The 21,044-nt window shown below is 42.1% G+C and overlaps 1 protein-coding gene across 5 annotated transcripts in view; it reads right to left on the minus strand.

The window, feature by feature from the left end:
• Positions 1-995: 995 nt before the first annotated feature.
• The window catches only part of lrfn1 (leucine rich repeat and fibronectin type III domain containing 1), a 216,983-nt gene continuing 196,934 nt past the window's right edge, over positions 996-21,044 (minus strand). For 3 of the 5 annotated variants that reach the window (XM_086036437.1, XM_086036436.1, XM_086036433.1), the window contains 2 exons: positions 8,316-9,705; positions 996-4,101 (listed from right to left, as the gene is read on the minus strand). In XM_086036437.1, the coding sequence (XP_085892563.1) occupies positions 3,228-4,101; positions 8,316-9,685 (2,244 nt within the window). In that variant the 5' untranslated portion in view covers positions 9,686-9,705 and the 3' untranslated portion in view covers positions 996-3,227. Of the gene's footprint in view, positions 4,102-8,315; positions 9,706-10,875; positions 11,010-21,044 lie in introns of all 5 variants that reach the window. The other 2 variants (XM_086036435.1, XM_086036434.1) reach the window with 1 other exon arrangement.

Below are 21,044 nucleotides of genomic sequence, written 5' to 3' on the forward strand. Positions count from 1 at the left end.
GACACTCAGACCCATGTTTGAGCCATGGACCAATTTTTTTTACATATAAACCCACATTTGACCCATGGACCAATTGTCTGACCCACAGACTGATGTTTGTCGAACCGACCCTTGATTGACACATGGGCCTGTTTGACACACACTACCCATGTTTGACCTACAAACCTTTCTTGACACAAAGACACTTGTTTGACCCACGGGCCCACATTAGACCCACATTTCACACATGTACCCATGTTTGATCGATAAACATCATCTTAACCCACAAACTCAGAGAAGACTCATGTTTGACACACAGACCCACGTTTGGACAAGGATACATTTTTGACACTCTGATCCATGTTTGACTCATGGGCCCATATTTGACACACAGTCCCATGTTTAACCCACATGGAACCATTTACTCCCACAAAGGTTTCCCATTTAAGAACCGTGTTGACCAATAAAACCGGAAAGCACGTTTAACATTTTTTTTTAAATCCGAGATGCAAGTAAACTTTTATTTTAGATGAATATTTTGCGCTGATTCATAATCTGCCCATTTTCACTCGCACATTAGGTTTTTAATAATTATAATTGTAATAATAATAATATATGTACTGTAAGTAATATATTCAGGGTTAGGTTCAGCAACAGGTGAGTTTTTTTCTGAAATGTCATAGCTATAAATTACAACGCATGTTAAAATCCGTATTATGAAAGAGTTTATAGGTCAAACTAAAAAAACAAAAATATCCCAAAAACCTGTGCTAAGGAAAAAAGTAAACACATTTTTTTTAAATCAGCGTCAAAAATACGTTTAGTGACATATAAAACCATCTGTGATTCAAAATTGCTGTTGACCAGTGTAACCAGTTGACACGGACCCATGATTGGCACATATGAAACCATGCTTCATGTTTAAGAACTGTTTCGACCAATGGACCTAATGTATGTTTGACAAACAGACTCACGTGTGCTTCATGGCCCAAAAAATGTTGACACACAAACCCATATTTGACATATTGAGATGTGTGATGACAGGTTTTTAATGTAAAAACTTGCAGCCAACACCCAAATGCTTTGTAAAAAGTCCTGTGACAATATGACTTACTTACTTTACATAGTTAGTACACATACACCAAATGTTTGAATATACTTATATAGGTCTTCTTTTGCGGTTTGTCGTCATCTGTCGTCTTTTTGATCTAGACCAGCCAGATAGGGTTAATAATATACAGTCACATCTGGAGCTATTTCACACCATCCAATCCCATGAGAAGCGAGGAGGAATCCCATCGCTGTTAAGAAACGTGTAAAATACAGTTGTTGGTTTTTGTTCTTGTTGTGGATCCGTTTAAATTATTACTGTGGTGTTGATACATGTCCTCGTATCTTCGTGTCTCCGGTGCACGTTTTTTTTTGTTGTTTTTTTTTTTTGCTGTTCACTTGATAGTTGCACTTTTTTCTCTTTTTTTGAACAATGAAACAAAAAACACATACAAACCTCACACGGACGGTTATAAACGAACAAATCAACAAAGAAATAACAAAGAGGTGTCTTTTTTTTCCCGACGACAGCGAGCAGCATCCTCCATTCGTACTTTTTTGTTCCATTTGTGAGAATTAAGGCACTGCTGCGTTAAAGAAACAACATGGGCTGCCAATCTGCGCATCATTTCTTCTTTCCATTCTCAATTGGCAATTAAAATTTTTTAAAAATGAACTTGTGACTGATTATTTTGTTATTGTTTTTTTAGGTGTTTTTTTTTTCTAGGGGGTCAAATCTGCCACATTGTATTTATGGTGATGGTAACTGTTAAGGGTGTCTGCCAAAAATCACATTTTAGGTCATTCCTTGGTTTTAAGTTCACTGTTTGGTTCACAGTCACATGTTAGAGGTGCAATGATTAATTGATTAACCAACAACTATTCGATTACCAATTTAATTGATAATTTGATAATCAATTAATCATTTAGAGACCTTGTTTAGTTTTAATTTGTCCAAATCCTCGTCATTCCAGCCTCTGAACAGTAAATGTTCTCTGACTTCTGTAGTCCTCCAATAAAACTGAATGATTATCTTATCGTTAATCGGATTAAAACATTTGCAAATATCTGTATTTAAACTGGAAAACAATAATCAACATGTATTCTTATTTTCTGACACGCTATGGACCAAACCAATAACTAAATAAAAATGTATTTTTGTGCATTTTCTTCAATGTCAATTTGAAATAATGTCCTGTTTTCCAATTAAGGGATGGAAATAACACGTTTTCAATTTTTTCAGACAATTGACGACAAAATAATTGAAAGATGAATCCGTTATTAAAATAATTACTAGCAGCCCTACATTCAGTACAGTAAGGGAACAAATGCAAATAATACCCTTGCTTATCTTTTGTGTAAAAAGGAACAGATTTAATGACATTAAAGCATAACCCCGGCGGCCCATTTCGAGATATTGATGGAGGAACGGAGCAAAGATGACTTTCAACGCCGCTACGTCCCTGCTCCGCTTCTTGCAGGTAAGTATGGCTGCGCGCGTTAGTTGCCATGGCGTCTCGACAAATAGGTTTCTATTATAAGCTTGCTTTAATACACCCAGTGCCACAGAAATGCGTTTGGATGCAATTTTTCTTGATAAACCACGTACAGTATATTTTTCCTTCAATTAAACAAAAGATTTTCCTTTTAGAATAGACAAATTCAATAGTGTGTCTTTAATGGTAATTAGCAGTGCAGACGAGTGCAACAGGGTTTGAATACTGTGAATTATTACGCTGTGAAACACTAATAATGGCATTTGTTATTGTTTTATCTCCACCTAAAGAGAACTGAAAGTTATACTGCGCTAGTTTGAAAAAATAACAACATATGGCTAGCCAGAAGCTGAGCTGCAGTGCTTGTTTATCGATGAGGCGTGTAGCTTAGAGCTTCTTGTCCCTATCCACACTGCTTACAAAAAGCTGGGCTCTTTGGCTGAAATCTTGGGAAGAATTTAAAATGCACTAACACCTTGACAGATGAGTTTGACACCTGTGAGTTGGATTAAAACAACAAATGACAAAATCATGACTCCTCTCAATATTTAGATTTTCAACTGTCAACTGAAAACGGAAAGAACGAATGATGCACGATTTGCTGAAAAACCTCTCTGGCGTGTGTGATGAGGATTAGGGTTAGGGTTAGGCGGGGTGAAGGGCTGATGTAGTTTTTGTCTGTCTGTTCGGCGGTGTGTCCGCTCACACGGTGCTTTCCAGCATCCACTCAGTGCTGCTGAATGTCACCCGGCGGTTGGCCAGGGGCGACGACTCAGCATCCAGCTGGTTGGTGGAGTGGTGCCACCTCGTCCTGGCCCGCCGCGGGTAACTGTGGCTCTGAAATATGGAGTAGTCCCCTCCGTCGAAGGAGAACCTGTGCCGAGTTCGTGCCAGCTCGTTCGGCATTAGCAGCCCCGCGTTCGCCAGGATGCCCTTTTTGTCCACAAAGCGTGGTGCCTCGGCATTAGGGCCGATGAGGCAGAGCGACATGGTGGAGCCAGTCAGGCTGCTGTCCGTCTGCGTGTCCTCTGTTGGCAGGCTGGCCCTTCGCTTGGTCGGCGGAGGCAGTTCCACGTCCGGGATGGCGGAGGGAGCTCCCACGGCCACCAAGGCTCTGGTGTTCTCTTTCGTCTCATGGTCCACCTTCAGAGCCAGCGCCATGCACTCCTTGGGCCCGTCGCCCTGGCCCTCGTCCGAAGCCTGACCGGACGCCGAGCGCTGCAGCCGCTGGTGACTGCCGTTGGCCTGCGAGGAAACGCCGGGGCCCGTCTTGGCCTTGGCATCCTCTGGCCCAACGTAGGCCTTGTAGCGGATCATGAGGATGACAATGAAGACCAGGACGGATGCCACGATGATGCCGCCGATAATGATGATCATGGTGCCCCCCAGGAACTGGCTATGCATGAACCGGCACTGGCTGACCTCGCTGGCCGTGTGGAACTGGATGCAACCCACCACGCGTGTCGCCGTCAGGGACGTGACTCCGTCATCGTACACGGCCAACACGCACAAGTCGTACTCACGCCCGGCCGCCAGGTCGTTGATCAGAAAGTCCTTGTTAGTGGGTGGGATCATCCTGCAAGATGAGAAGAAATACTGTGATTCCTGACAAGACTCCCAGGGCCCTATTTTGGTAAACAAGGTGCACATGCACTTGACGTAAAAACTTCATTTTTGTGTCAGGGCAAGTCTAGTTTGCAGCGTTTGGGAATTTGACAGACCGCACTATGCCTTGCCGGGCGTTCCGGCAGACTGGGTGCGTTTCTATTTCTTCAAGGATGTCTCCTTGTTAAAAATTACAGACAATCTCAAACCTTCCCTTCTTAACCAAGATTGTGGAGAAAGTGTTTTTTAATCAACTCAGTAGATTCTTGAACTCAAACGAACTTTTTGATGAATTCCAATCAGCATTATGGCCTCATCACAGGACTGAAACAGCTTTTATTTAAGTATTAAATTACATAAGATTGAACAATGATGCAGGGAAGGTGTCACTGCTAGTCTTATTGGATCTTAGTGCAGTATTTAAAACAGGTTGGAAACTTGGGTGGGATTCACTGGAGCGGTGGGATTCAATGGAGCGGTCATAAAATAGTTCAGGTCATACTTAGAGCAAAGGAGTTACTTTGTGACCTTTGGAAATTTTGAATCTGATCGAATGGCCATGACATGGGGGGTCCCTCAAGGATCAGTCCTTGGACCCTTTCCATTCAGTCTGTATACAAACAAACAACAGGCGAGCCACATACACACACAGGTGGGCATTCAGTCAGACTGATGGATGATGGATCGACTGACTTCTGACGGAATAACTGATGGATTTAACTGACAGACTAACCAACTGACGATTACGATTAGGTCTGTCGCGAAAAATGATGGAGTGACGAATGACCGACCGTCGAAATATAGTAAAATGCCCACCTGTGTGTGTGAACCCTCGAATAGATGCCAGTACCTTCTGTTTGTGCATCACACCATGAATAATAGCACAGCTTACAGTATATTTAAAAGACCTAATAAGCTTTTACGCTGTTGATATAATATTACAATATATTATATCATATTATATTAATATTATTGTTTTACTTGCAAAAATATTGATGTATAAAATAATATAATATAATATAATACAGTATAATATAATATAATACAATATAACATAAGAGTACCCATTTAATAATAGAGTACATATATGGAAATGAATATCCAATATGTAATCGTATGTAAATATATGTAAATTCATGTATTAGAGGCATTGGAAATTTATCTGAGTTAAATGAACTACGTTATGGGTGTGTTTCCTTTTATTTACTGCTATTTTCATATGTTTTCAAAAATTCCCATATGCAGTGAACTCTTTAATTATTCATAAGGATTGCATTAGCATTACAAAAAGACCCGAAAGGATCCATTACAAATTAAACTATGAACAAACTCTAAAGAAGACCTACCTCGCTCTATGTTGCCCCACTTTATGATCTGGCGCCTTTCATAAGCACCCGTAATAATAATCAAATAATATCATGAGAAAACCCAATTTACTTCCAAATACGTAAAAACAAGTACTTGCTTATTTTCCCACCTCATTCAATAAATGGCACTCCGCAGCAACCAAGCCTTAATTAGCCGACCGCATGCAATCATGTTTTGTGTTGCAGCAAATTAATGATGGCCTATTGCCGTTTGGCTGAGTGGGTATAGTGAAATGTGCTGTTGTTATTTATTGTGGTGTCATGATCCTGGAAGAAGGCCCTTTCCTCCAGTTGCGCAGTGCTGCGGGCCAAATAGCAGCGCCGGGCAGTCCTTCCCGGGGACCGAACGATCCTGGACGGACGCCTATTTTTGGTACGGAGGACGGGAGTCAACAAGTTTTAAAAAAAGGGAGGGACTAAGCAAGGGCAGAGGTGGATTTCAGTCCGGCCCACTAATGGTCCCTCATGCGTGTGACGTGGTCGCGAGGCGGCCAAAGTTCATCTCAACCTACTCGGCGAAATGGGCAAACGACAAAAATTGCCTCCAAACACTACAAACGCGCCACTGGTTACACAACTGCATGTACTGCATTGGGAACAACCCGGCGGGAACATTGTGCACTGCACACGTTTGGTCTGTACGGAGGGTAGACAAAAAGGAAGAATGAGACGGACAAAAAAGAAGGAGAAGAAGAATGAGCACTAGCGTTTGACCGTGGGAAATTTGAAACCTGAATGCCGCAGCCCCTTCATTTGCGCACATCGGAGAGGGGAGGGGCTTTGCTTTGTAGTAGACGACGACCGGCAAAACAAAAAAAAGGTTTCGACATCACAATCAAGTGTCCGACACTGTGCTAAAGCTAATGCAAACAATATTGCCGTCTTCAACAGCTGTAAAAAACTAAAGAAAGAAAGTCAAAATATACCAGCTATAACAAGCTCCTCGCTCACGGTTCTCCAAGCCTGGTCTCTTTTTTTCTTGTCCAGGTAGTTGTAACTGGCCGTGTCATTTCGTTCGGGATGCCCACAAACCGCGACGATAATCTTTTACTCCACTTTAAGCTCTCCACAAGACCCGCCGAGTGTACAGGATGCTGGGTGTGACGCAGTACTCCCTGATGCTGATTGGCTGCCGCGAGGCGAAGAGGGAAAAAGTCACTTTGTTTAGCTGCGCAGAATGGACGAATGGGCCGTTTTTCGGTGCTTCGCTCTGCGTCCCACCGCTCCAAATGCATCATCCACGCTGCCCCGCACGCAACTGCGCCCGCCTGCACCAACTACATTAACTTCAATTGAATCGCACCACCAGATTTAATTGAACATAGCACATAACACTGCTCCTGCACCATTTGTTTCTCCACACACGGACTGAGGGTGTTCCAATCTGCGCTCCAGAAGTGGAGGGTAAACCTCCGCTTGCCTATTAGCAACCCAAAGGGCTGACCAATGGAAGCGCTCCCTGGACCGGGTGTCTCCGCCCATCCGTTCAGAGACTGACCTCTTTCATGTCCGCTGCATTGACATATAAACAATGACCGCTGTTAAATAAGGCAGTTATATTACAACTCTTGACTAACTCACTTCTTAGCCAGCTAATGAGCTTTAAATAAACTTCTGCCGTTAGCATTTTTCTTTTTTTTGCTGGGTGGCGACAGACGTAAGGACGAAACCGCTTTAAAAGTGACAGGGTCGAAGTTTGGTAATTTTCATGAATAAGGACGAAGGGACGATGCCGGAAGGGTACCCAGGTCGCGGACGGAGGACGGACCGGCAAAAAAGGGTCAAGTGCCCAGCTCTGCCAAATGGAGACCTCAAAAGACTTCATGTCAGACAGCTTCTGTCTGGACTTTTTGTGGCTTTTTGAAAATGTGGTTGGAGAAGACTAGCCACTGGAAGTTCTTGCAAGACTTTGGGGGCATTCAGGTACTTTTGTCCAGAGTGTTTCAGGGTCATCATAGTTGGAGGTCAGTGCTTTTGTTAAGCCATATTGAGCATGTTATTACTTTTATTTCAGTAGATTTCTATTTCCATTTTTGGGTTCGCAGTTGGAACTTGTACTGATCAACATTGTGCGAACAAAATGTTTCACGTCATACCTTAGTCCTGTCAAGTGTTGATTGACCAAGTTTTTGTGAACCCAGTACTTGACTCGTTACACCTTTGTCCTGTTTAGTGTTGTTTATTGCTGTTACCGTTATAATTATGGTAGGTTTGTACTGCCTGTTTTCGTTCAATTCCTGGCTTGAAAGGGCTCTCAGGGTGACCTTTTTCTGAAAAATAGATTAATTTGGATCGTCTGAGATGGGTGTCAAGCATGTCTGGCCATCTGTTTGTACTGTTGGTCAACACTAAGGGAAAGCTGTAGACTGTTATGTTAGCTTCTTGCGCTACCTTCTACGTATTAAGCTGACTGTTTGGCTACCATATGCTTGTTACTTTTGACCTAAAGATATCAGTTCTCTCAGTTTACGAGAGTTCCTAAGGCGATGATATAACCTGATGGTCATGGTCCATCACTAACCTTCGCTAATGCAGTAGTAATGTCATAGTTACAATAAATATTTTTAAGGAAAACTAGGCTATGAATATAAAACAATCAAATGAAAATCAGCAAGTATTGCAGTCAGTTAGAATTTCTTCTTGTGCCACATGACCATATATTCTTAAGCCACTAAGCAAACTAGTTCCCGGCACCTTGTAACCTCCAAATGTTTTGTGCCGGACCGTCGTAAACCGAAGATTCCTTCTTTATGTCATTTCCCTTCTTTATCTCATCTCACAACAGACGGCAACATGTCTCGATGGCGCCTCGTCTAACCTGTACACCAATGTGTCGTCAGCGGTGCTGTTGTACTGGATCTGGTACATTCTGATGCCGGGGATGTGACGCTCAGATGGCCATCGGATTACAGCCGCAGACGAAGTCAGCTCGGTGACTACCACCCTCCTGCCCAGTTTGTGCTTGGTGTCGTTCCCCGACTTGGATGAGGTGGTGATGTCGGACAGGCCTGGGTCTTCGCGCATGTGGCCTGTGTTGTTAACAAACAGCGGCAGGGGGATCATGTTGATCTCCACGGCGGCCGTGGCGATACCTGCCGCGTTGGAGGCCAAACAGTTGAATGCCCCGCTGTCCTTCAGGGTGGTGATGAGAATATCAAGGGTGCCGTTTTCATACAGGATGGTGCGGGAATTATTGTGCACCAGCTTGCCATCAGGCGAACGCCAGTGGATCTCTGGGTCAGGATCACCAATCGCTTTGCACTTAAGGGTGACCCCCTGCCCTTCCATCACGTGGGGCTTGGTGGCAAGATGTTTAGTAATCAGTGGTGGCTCGCAGATAAACTCTTCCTCTTGTATGGACCAGAAGTACTTGTCCATGAGGTGTTCCGGCGAGGCGCAAGTTTCCAAATCGTCCTCTCGTGTCAGCCGGCGGAGCCACAATAGCTCGCAGTTGCAGTGAAGTGGGTTGCCCCCGAAGCTGACGGCCAGAGTGGACGAGCTGGAGCCCTTCGCATCTGACAGCACCTGAGCGTGCTGGAACAGGCTGTCGGGCGGCAGCTTCTGCAGCCGGTTGGACGTCATATCCAGGCGAACCAGTTTGGTGAGCAGTGTAAAGGTGCCTGCTCCGATGTTGTCGATCAGGTTGTGGTCCAGGGTGAGCGTGTTGATGTTGGTCATCCGGGCTATGGCTTCCCAAGGCAAGGTGCGCAGGTTGTTGTTGGACAGATCCAGGTCCTCTATGGTGGAAACAAACTCGTCGAAGGAGGTGGCCGCAACTTGGTGGATCTGGTTGTTCCCGAGGATGAGGTGCCGCAGGTTGTTCAGGCCTTTGAAATGGTCACTCCTGATTGCACTCAAGCGGTTTCCATCCATGTGCAGCGCCCGCAGCGAGCGAAGGCCAAAGAAAGCCTGGGGAGTAATCTGGCTAATGGTGTTGCGGGACAAGGTGAGGTGCACCAGGCTGGTCATGTTGAAGAAGTCTTTCCTGCGGATGACGGTGATGAAGTTGTCGGTGAGCCGCAGTTCCACTGTCTTGCGGTCAATGGTGGGTGGCACGAAGAGGAGGCCCGTTTTGGCGCAGAGGAGCGTCAAGGTGGGCGAAAGGTGCTGGCAGATGCAGCGGCCGGGACAACTGTTGCCCTTCACCAGGGCACCACACAGCAGCACACACAGGATGAGCCGCTCCATTCTCAATCACGTTCCTGTTCCTGTACAGACAGAGAGAGGGGATCGAAATGGGATGAATAAACAGTGTCATTCACCTTTATGAGAGCCTGCTGCTCCAAAACCCCAAAGCCTAACCAAGGTAGAAGCAACATATCAATACGAAATGGAATGAGCTTTACTGAAATAATGACACCTACTATGATGAAAGGCTGCAGCGACACCATCATAAAACATAGCTGTGGAGACTTTTACAGCAAATAAGCACTCTTTTGTCCCCGAATCATATAATTTACAGAATGATCACAAAGCATGTCTCTCAGTCAGCATATACGTTTTCATTATATAACAAGATTAATTTTTTTTTTTTTTTTACCCTGCAGTCCATAGCATGGTGAATAAATAGAGGTTGCCTGTCAAGAAATCTGTGTGACCTTTACATACTCCCAAGGCATCTGATAAATTCCACAAAATCAGATTGCAATATGACATAAAGATAGACTAGCCCTGGGGTAGAGTTAGGATTAATTAGGGTTTGTTTTAGGAATTAGGACAGTTGTGCAAAACTAAAAATCATAGAGTTAAGGTTTAAACAATCGGGGGAACAAAAAGTTAGGGTGTTTGTGTCCAAACTCGGTCCTCAAGGGCCGGTGTTCTGCCTGTTTTCCATCTCTCCTTGCTGCAACGCACCTGATGATCGTTAGCAAGCTCTGAAGAAGCTCATGTTAGCAAACTCTGAAGAAGCTTGATAACGATCATCAGGTGCGTTGCAGCAAGGAGAGATGGAAAACAGGGAGAAAAGCTGGACACCCCTGGTGTAGGGTTAAGGTTAGGTGTAGGTGTTTCTGGTTTGGACATCCTAGTCAACAAAGTGTGGCTAAGAGATTGGGTTAAGACAGTTGTGAAAATCTATTCAACAAAGGGTTGGTTTGGGGTTAAGGTTACAGTAAGGGAGGTTGTGCAATTCTGGCTGACAAAGGGTTAGATTGTTGTGTAGGGGTTAGGGTTAGCCAAGTTGTGCAGAGCTAGTTAACAAAGGTTTAGGGTTTGGGTTTAGATTAGGACTATTGTGCACATCTAGACAACAAAAACCTTGTGTTGTTTTGGACTGCCTCTGATGGATGCTTTTACCGGGTGACTCTTCTTATTTGAGGAAACTCCGATGCTGTGATTTCTATTTAGAGCTATTGATTTTAGTCTCAGGGAGAACCCACCTGTGGTGACAGGCGGTAAATGTGATCCTGGGCGGGAGCAAACACAAGAGGCCCTGGTGGCAAACAAACATGGATGTTGTTGCCAGCCGCTTTCAGCCGGCCTTGGCATCCGTCTTGGTGGCAAACGCCTAAAGCTTCATTGGGAATGATGAGCACGTATTAGCATCAATCAAATGAAGCAATGAAAAGTGACTTTCCATTTGTGGACCAAGGAGGGGACCTTAACCTGTTCCCAGCTGCCCTTTTTTCACTACCTGTAACTGAAAATGTTACATCTAACATGTCAATTAAAAAGCAAGAAGCCAACAGCCAAGGTAATTTGTCATGACTAATTTACGTTAACATTAACGAAAGTATTAGGACACATCAGAGATGGGCATTCCGTCCCAGATGGACACCCATTTTTGGGACGGAGGACAGAGGACGAGAATTATTTTTTTTCTTTAAAGGATGGACTAATCAAGGACGGAAGAGGGTTTTGTCCGTCCCTGTAATTGTCCCTAATGTATTAAAAAGAAAGACCACTGTTCTCTTCTGTGATACCATGGAGCCGCCATTAACTGTCTGCACAACACATTTCATATGATTTCCCTGCCGTAACATTGTACTCGCAGACATAGTCTGCCCTCTAGTGGTTCAACACATATAATACCTTGGATTAAACCACAGGACGGCCATTTCACTGACGAGGAAAAAAAGGTGGAGAGCACTTTTGTTTTGTTAACTCACCATTAACATTTAAAACATACCTTACCCCTGTGCATGCAAAGTATGTCCTTATCTGGGACATCTCTAGAGCATAAAAACCATACATGCTCATGCAATGCTGAAGTACACTTAAAGCTGCAACCCGGAAGTGAAAGTCTTTCGTTCTCTTCCTAAAATAACATTGCATAATTTTGCAATTAATATTAATTGATTTATTATTAGGAATTACCTTATTGCGTTATTATAACGCAATCTTAAATAATCTTGTGATGTCCCCGGTGGGCTCCATAGTGGCCGACGTGGATGTGTTGGCAGCTCAATGCTATCTAGGCTAAACTGTTGTAAACAATTCATCCACTCCCGATATTCCCATTGGATAATGGATGGATGGATGTTCTCTGAGCCACCACTATTCAAAACACGGCATTGTGATTAATGATGCGTTTGTGTTAAGCAGTAAAATCCAGCCATCTTTGTTCATGTCAGGGGACTGCCATTTTGCAACTTGTTGCCAACTGAAAATGACATCACAGTTGCTCAGGGTTCAGGTAACGACCAACCATGGCTCAATTTTAGAAAACAGGTGATAACAGACAAACACAATATTAATCAGAATGCTGTGTTTTTTACTTTTGGAGGCACATATTATATTATTGTTGAGAAAATTTCGGGGTTGATTTCCACTTTAAACATTGCCTGTACAATTAAGAGGTTTGACGATGGCCGAGATTAGACTGAATAACAGACACATTTTATGGCTTATTACTTCTAGTGGAAAAAAATAGATTTTCAAGTCAATCGTTATTTGACACTATTTTTGTTATTTCCATTATGAAAAACGAGGATGTGATTTCACATTCAGTTTTTATGTGTCGATAATTACAGTGATTAACTTACTTTGACACTCGTATAAGATATTTTCACTAAAAACTGTACAGATAGTTTGATCCTAGAACAAACTAATCCAATTTTAGTTATTTCCTAAAAGGTTGCAAATGCAGTCTTTGTCACCTTGTGTTATCTTCACGTGAAATAATATTGCTAGGAAAGAGCACGCACTGCTTGGAAAATGTACTCATTTTAATTGATTCCCTGCTGTTTATTGAAAGTGAAACATGAAAAGCTAAAACTGCCGCATCTGCTTTCTGTTGCCAGTCAAACTGTTTCAGAGGTCAAAGCACTTGTGCATGCAAGAACACACACGCAAGCACACAAAAGGTGTTACACGGCGTGAGAACATTCCCAATCCCCAAGAGAGAAGTTATTTATGCAGCAAAGCGCTGCTGTTGTTGAAATTATTTTTTTCCCAATTCCCTCAATTAGTAAACGGGGAGAGACTTTGTTGGTATGAAAAACATTTAAAAAATGCTGCCCACGCTTGTTCGTGCGCAGCGCCAGGCCTGACCTTGCCGGGCTGCGTTAGCATTCACACGGTAACTATGTCACAAAGCTTGTGCTTTCTCCCGAGCGGCATCTGTGTTTTCTGCCACACTACTGAGGATATTCTATTGATCTTTCACAATTTCTGGGAGGGCAGAGAGGTAAGGGGGTGGTGATGGGGGGGACTTTGTTGCCAAGGCAACTCAGGGTGTCGAATGTAGGTCCTGGAATTGAATTAAGATGATGCTGAGCTTCCATCTTAACGTCAATGTGGAAAAGTGAAGCGATGTGAGAATTTGCATGTAAATCAGTGCTCCTGTCGTATTCTATTTCTGCTATATCAATGTTTTTCAACAGGAATGGGAATGAAAACAAGATGTAAAAAACTACTGAAATGAAAGCACTGACATTCATATATGGGCTGTCACTTATAGAGCGCTTTTCTACCTTGGGTACTCAAAGCGCTTTACACTGTACCTCATCTACCTACTGATGACGCAGCATCAGGAGCAACTGGGGGTTCAGTATCTTGCTCAAGGATACTTCGACATAGTCACCATGGCCGGGGATCGAACCCACAACCACTGAGCCATGCCACCCCACATTCATCGGTAACAGCTTGTGCAAGAAGCTAACATAGCTTCTTGTCAGACTCAAATGCACAGAAGATGCAAAACAAAGCCTTGTGGACAAAAAGCAGGTTAACACCAGCTACTTGTCTGAGCAAGCCAGTAGGAGGTAACAAAATTTCAAAAACGTTAGGGTGACCATATTTTTTTTCCAAAAAAGAAGACCTGGGCCTGGCCTCGAGATACTGAAATGATACTCAAAGATTCCATACATTATAACTGATCATTTTAAAGTAGTGCTGCACGATATTGGAAAATCAATGCAGTGTGCGATATGGTTGTTGGATCTTGCAATAACCATATTATTGTGATATTTAAGATATACCTAAAGAAATGACATCTTCATTGTCGAATGAAAAAAAAATCATGAGGAAAAATATTCATGTCTATTCATTGAAGTTATTTATTGTTAGTAATGCCCCTAGATACTGTCCTCGTATTGTATGGCAATGCGCATTTAAGGCATCTGACTGGTCAAAGTTAGATTAAAGCATACAATCCCATAGGAATTTATAGCACGTCTTTTGCATTCTGCAGTGCATGTGCCATTATCACAGTTTTCAATATATTGTGCAGCCCTAATTATGCCTCCTCTAAATGGGCAGAAAACACAAACAAAAAAAATATGCACACACACTGTCTAGATTATTTATTTTTTTTTAGGGAGAGGGTTTGACAGCGATATTCATGCATCTGCAAATAACAATCATGCTTGCCAAAGTTAGTGTATATTATCAAAAGTAAACAATATATTCATATTACATCGTAAAACAGGCAATGGTGGAGTGCTCTCTTTCTCGCCGGGTCAAGTGCTTGTCGCAGCTGCCTGCTCTTACAGTCCGCAGTGGATGTGAGGACTTATTTAATAAAAGATCCAAAATAAAGTTAAATACAAGAAAAGATACTGTAGCGACTATTACGCTCGCCTGCTGCTACAGCTTTAATCAGTGCTCCTTCTTGTCAAACAGCACAGATGGACTCAAATGCACGATATCAGTCAAAGAAGATCCAAATTACAATCTTGTGTTCATGAAAAGCTGATTGATATCGCAGCAAAGAAAACTCCCAAACTCCTCCTGGTACAACTTTTGGGGAGTTCAAAATTCAAGGCACCGCTGTAAAAACAAAGCTCACGCTAACATTGGCCTTCGGCCACATCTGCACCTTCTGCCGAGCGCGTTTTCCACTGCATTTATTAGCCAACCTGGCCCGTAAACACGCTCCAAAATATGCGCGAAAGCCTTAAAGGTGATCGTGATTTTCTCATGGAAGTGTGAAGATGTGCACCCCAAAGCCAACAAACACGCTCACCAAATCCACAGAGCCTCCGCCGACATCTGCTGCTGCTGCTGTTTGCTCACAGAAGGTTGGATTACTTGGAGCGGTGCCACTTTGAGTCATCATCGCTTTAATGGAACATGTTTACACGCGACATTATTAGCGCACCACAATCATTTGAGGATTCTGGCTACGACTTATTTAAAAAAAGAACTTGGCTATATCCCTCATTGGGAAGGGGGAAATCAGTCTCATAGCGTGATTCGAGGTGACTGACATCCTTACACATGTATTCATTGTGCCAGTGAGACGAGCTATGAGGACGAGGCGCGTGGGGCAGCAGATGCGACACGGCAAGTGACTCATGACAATTCTAAATCATACCAAGTTATAGTTCGCTCAAAGTTAATAACAGTAAAAGTCATTTACTCAGATGGTTTATGGTCATGTGGCTGGCGCAGTTATTACTTTTCGGTAATGGCATGCCTCTTTACAATGAATTGCCAATTATTAGAGGTAATACAGGGTGACCCCCCCAAAAAAGCGGGCCCCACTTCTTAATTTAAGAAAAAAAGAAAAATTATGGAATCAAATGCACCTTGAGGTAAAACTAGTTTATGTTTGGAAAATCACATTTTCCTTTTCTTCTTCAGAAATGCATTTCAAATTTCCAAATCTAAATCTTCTTTCAGGTTCTTTTTTGGGCGGGGTCACTCTGTATTATGAAGAAAGTTGGGACATAAGTCACCAAGAAGATAGTTGGTAAACATACTGCACCGTAATGGACTGAAATATTGCAGTGTTAGCAAGGTCCCCCTGCTCAAGAAGAGATGTACGGGCCTATCTTGTGTTTGCCAGTGAACGTCGACACATCAAAAACTCAAATTAATTTTCTACTATGAAATGTTCCTTTCTTAATCTATGTATTGTGTATAGTGACAGAACAATGGAATGCTCTTTCATTAAATAGCTGAAGGCCCAATTAAATAGCCTGTTATCAGCTTTGCATTGGTCCACATTTCCCACTCTGAAAGTTCACTTGTGAGTAAATTGAGACAAGATTACCGTTATTTCAGTATATAAACATTTTGTGACATTTTTGTTTGGTGGTGCGCTGTTGTAAAAGTATGTACCGTTACCCTTTTTAACACTGCCACAAGTATTAAAACAACCAACGTTCTTTAATTGAAAGTGAGCAAAAGTACAAATTCAGCAGGGGATCAAAGAATTATTCCTCCACTGTGTTTATGTACTTGCAATCCTGCCAATATCTCAACATTACATTGTTTGTATAAGGAAAAACACATTATTAATTGTGCGTGCAGTGCTTTTAATGGGCAAATGAGAGCACATAAACCGCTTGCTAACTATATGAGTGTTTTACACCTTTTCTGTTTTACATCAACAGTTGTTTTATGGTATATCCATCCATGGTATATCCAGCACGCCCCGCTTCTCCTCACAAGGGTCGCGGGGCGTGCTGGCGCCTACCCCAGCTGTCTTCGGGCAGTAGGCGGGGGACACCCCGAATTGGTTGCCAGCACACAGAGACAAACATACGCACTCACAATCACACCTAAGGGCAATTTAGAGAGTCCAATCAACTTACCATGCATGTTTTTGGAATGTGGGAGGAAACCGGAGTACCCGAAGAAAAGCCACGCAGGCACGGGGAGAACATGCAAACTCCACACAGGGAGGCCGGGGCCGGGATCGAACCCACGACCTCTGAACTGTGAGGCGGACGTGCTAACCAGTCGAGCACCGTGCCGCCCCTTTATGGTATATGTCTGTGTAAAAAAGATACTGAAAACATTGCCTGCCTGTAATGTAGCCACCCACACACGCATGCACATGCAAACATGCTTTACATAGGGAGGCACTAAGTGCACCGAAAGTGGCAAACAAAAGAGGATAAATGGACTGTTCTTGCATGTGTATGTACGGTATGTGTCTGCCGTTTTTATCAGCCCACTTGTCTGAGACGCCGCTAGGAAGTGTTTGTGCTCTTAAAAGACGTTGGCAGCAAACACGCGTTGCGTGTCAGATGATACACGCCTGGGAGTCTTGTTATCTGCGTCTTTTGTGCTTAACACATACATTTTTAAAAACGACAGAGTAGCAAAGAAGAAGAAAAAGAGAGGCGCATGTAGCAAAGGTGCCGTCAATTTGAACAACACTTCAAAGGCCAGCAGTTCAGAGAACGTCATGAATGGGAGTAAATCAATCAGGGAGTCCAATAAGGCTGACAATAATATTGAGTAAATGATGCACAGCATTTTTTTCAGCGTAGCTTAGTCAGCCAACTGCAAACATTATCAGTCAAAGGTCCACATGGCCTGCACGGGCACATTATATAATTAATATGACAGGTCCTCTTGCCAGTTGTTCGTGATAATTAAGGCCAAATTCTTCAGACGATATTTGTGCTTTTAAAATCGGCAAAAATCATACCTGTTTTTTTTGCCGATTTTTACATGTTAACCCATTACAACATAAAAAAAAAATAATAGCATTCAACCCCCTCCCAAAAAATCTGAATTTTACTATGTCTTTCTCTGTTGTAGAGTTAAACAAATACTAATTGTAAAACAGTTAAATGCCATGCCTGTGATTCATATACATTTCACATTTTTTCAGGCTGATGGTAATTCTGGCAAACAATTAATTGGCTGATTTACTCTCTCTCTCTATATATATATATATATATATATATATTATCTCTCTCTCTCTCTCTCTCTCTCTCTCTATATATATATATATATATATATACATATATATATATATATATATATATACATTTCACATATATATATACATATACATATATACATATATATATATAGAGAGAGAGACAGAGACAGAGACAGAGACAGAGACAGAGAGAGAGAGAGAGAGAGAGAGAGAGAGAGAGAGAGAGAGAGAGAGAGAGAGAGAGAGAGAGAGAGAGAGAGAGAGAGAGAGAGAGAGAACTCCATGTGCACATTGCTAGAAATAATCCACAAAGTCAAAATATCCATGGCACCCAAGGTCAAGTGTGCAACCTTAGTGTTGTCAAGGAATTAATGTGATGGCTCCTCCCTCCAGTTATTTATTAGACCCGCCACCTTATACTGTAAACAAGACTACTAAAAATAATCCTCACAGTCAAAAGAAATTGCTCACTGCACACTTTGACCGTGTTTCATACTGTTAATGTGTTTTCTCTACTCGCCAGTTATTAATGATAAGCGCCACCCTGCACAACGAAAATACAGAAAATCACTAGAAATAATCCACAAAGTCAGGAAAAATACATTAATACAGTCAAACTAATCTGTAGTTGCCTACTATTCTGGTCTTTTTCAATATTGCCGAATGTCATGCTAGTTTAATATGAGACACAGTTGGGAATGTGACATTGAGAACTTTAGAGAGGAATAATATAGCTTCCTGCAGACAAACATAACACTAAGGATTCTCGCTGGGATGTGACATTGTCGGCATAAACAGCAATTAGACGGAGCGGACGCTGATCTGTGCGCCGTTCTGGTGTGACCCCCCGTCAGGATGTTGGCCTAATTATTGACAGCTCCGCTTCGCCTCTTCGATGGACCCCAAGCACAGGAAGTCTGCAAGCCCCGAGTCATTTCTCATTAAAGGGAGACGGGGGGGTTGGTGGCAGGTGGGATTACGTAAACATTGCAGTGTACTTGCATATTATAATTACGTCAATATGAATGATGCGCCCTGATTTTGCATTGAAATCTATCAATGAGATACTTAAACCTTGGCGACTTCGGTAATTACGTCCTCCTCCCGACACAAGGTAAGGACGTTATTGAATAAACACATGCCTAATTAATTGCCAGCCTGTTCTTTTCCATTTGAATACCCTACTCTCACAATTAAGGAACTCATTATTGACAGTATTAATCACTCCGATGCAAGAAAGGGGAAAGGAGTGATTTTTACGCCGAAAACTTGACCTGCAGAATAGTATTCAAGCTGCTCTGTGTGTACAGGTATGTACGATATATACAGTATAGTAACCCGCACTCTGTTGTGTGTTCCAGGTTCGCAGTCCTACAATTTTACGGAATTTCTTTTGCACAGTTAATCATCAAATGTGTCATTTACTGGTTTGACGGTTTACCACTGTTTTGAAAAGTCGAGGTTTCAGTACATGCAAAAACTGTCCATCACCGGTCATGAGCTTTTCTTTTCTGAGGTGACTTCTAAGCAGTGCACATATGGCTGAAATGTGATTGGCTGCTTGCAGAGATGAAGACCGTCGCGAGCTAAACGAGCCGCCACTTTGAAGTTAATGCCAAGAGGCCACCACTTTTTTTCTCTCCTTCTTGGCTGAGCAGAGAGGGGAGGAGTGAGAAGTTTCACACACCCCACACAGACATTGGAGGGAGACAAGAGAGATTTAGCCATTGTGTTATATTGATTATTGAGCATTTCCCTAGAATAAATAAATAGATAGATAAATACAAACATACATAAATGAATAATGAACATGCTGACAGCAGATGCTAGTTAGCGCCAGGGACAACATAGTAGCCCATGGGTCTGTTCTAAAGATAGTCAACCAGTGATGGGATACTGTGAGTTACTAAGATGAATTACAACAGAGGTTGCATGTTTCTTAATGTTCAAAATATTATATACATATTTTAAAAATCAAAGAGATTGTGTTCAATAGGAAAAGAAAATTCTGTTTTTATTCACCCAAACATTTCCGAAAAGGACATTTCTGAGTTGTAAAATTTAATATTGTGATTCTGCAACATTTCTGCCCACGTTTATCATTCAGGCAAAATCTAATATCAGCTCAAGCGTAGTTTTTATCGGTTTCAATTCCATTGTCGCCTACTAGATGGCAGCACACTATTTAGTTTGAGACGGTGTAAATTTGAAGAAGAACAAAAGCTAAGTATTTCAGCACAGCCTTGTTTTTGTAGAAAATTATTGAATGCCATTCTCTGTAATCCTGCTTTTTAGTTCCAAAGAAAGCGTCAGCTGTATGTTCATTTTATAACGTACATTTTTGGGCATGATTATAAATGTATATTGTGAGATGGTAAGTTTGTTAGTTTGGGAAAAAATGTATTTGCTGACTGTAAACACAGAGGGATTGGCACACTGTTCCACTAATATTTCTGTGTTATCCATTCTTTTTGCTCTCTCTCAATACTTGTATGTGTCAATGTGTTCATATTATTCTAAAAGTGTGTTTGAAGACCTTAAATAATCACGTGCCATAAATTCCATAAATCATGCCTAAAGAGTATTTAAATAGTGTATTTCTATAGCTCGGATTTCATTTATTGCAGGAGTGGTCTGGAAATGGACCACAACACTCCGCTGGGTTAGGTTCGAGTTCACCCGCAACCCGAATGAAGATAAAAACTATACAAAAATAGTCTAAAAACAAATCAAGGAGCTACCTCAGTTTAAAATATGCACTTGTGAAGTAAATGAATTAGAATGATCACATCTCATTTTACGCAGTTAGATAATTCAAGTAAGTCACCTGTCTCCTCAGTCATTTCCAAATATCTCTCTCTGCGTAGTGTTCCTACGTAATCAAGCTTGAATAATGTCGATTTGCATGCTAATGAGCTCGCTCTGGCATGTGAACTCAAATTAAAGGAGTCTCATAGCAACAGGCGCAGATTCCGATTCCACTCACACAGCCCCCGCGAGTCATGAAGACGGCGCAAGGCGAAATGAATGATTAGATATGGTGTTGTTCCAGACGGGCAGCGTCACTTTTGCACGCAAATTGTCTTCCGGCCAAGCCAAAATAATAATTTAATGAATTTGAAGCCTTTTCCATCATGATGCATAGAGAAGTAGACATGTCATGCACTGTGGACTTGTTCACAGCTACAGAGCATTTTTCATTGAAAGGTTAGACAATTAGCATTAACACAGAGACCGTTGTTTACCATCAAAGGTTACATGATGCAAATTGAATCAATGTAATATAAAACACACATACACTATGAACACTTACTATACAATGGAGCCTTAAAGCGGAAGTCAACCCAAACATATTTTTTTCAGGAATCTGTTCCCAGCAGGCCCACTAGTTGAAACACGGCATTCTGATTAATTTTGTGTTTGTGGAATATAATTTAAGTTTTAAATTGTCTTCTGTTGACTGAAAATGACATCACAACT

Source organism: Filicampus tigris, chromosome 7 (assembly GCF_054856515.1).
Source record: "Filicampus tigris isolate MCC_2025a chromosome 7, RoL_Ftig_1.0, whole genome shotgun sequence".
Taxonomy (NCBI): Eukaryota; Metazoa; Chordata; class Actinopteri; order Syngnathiformes; family Syngnathidae; genus Filicampus; species Filicampus tigris.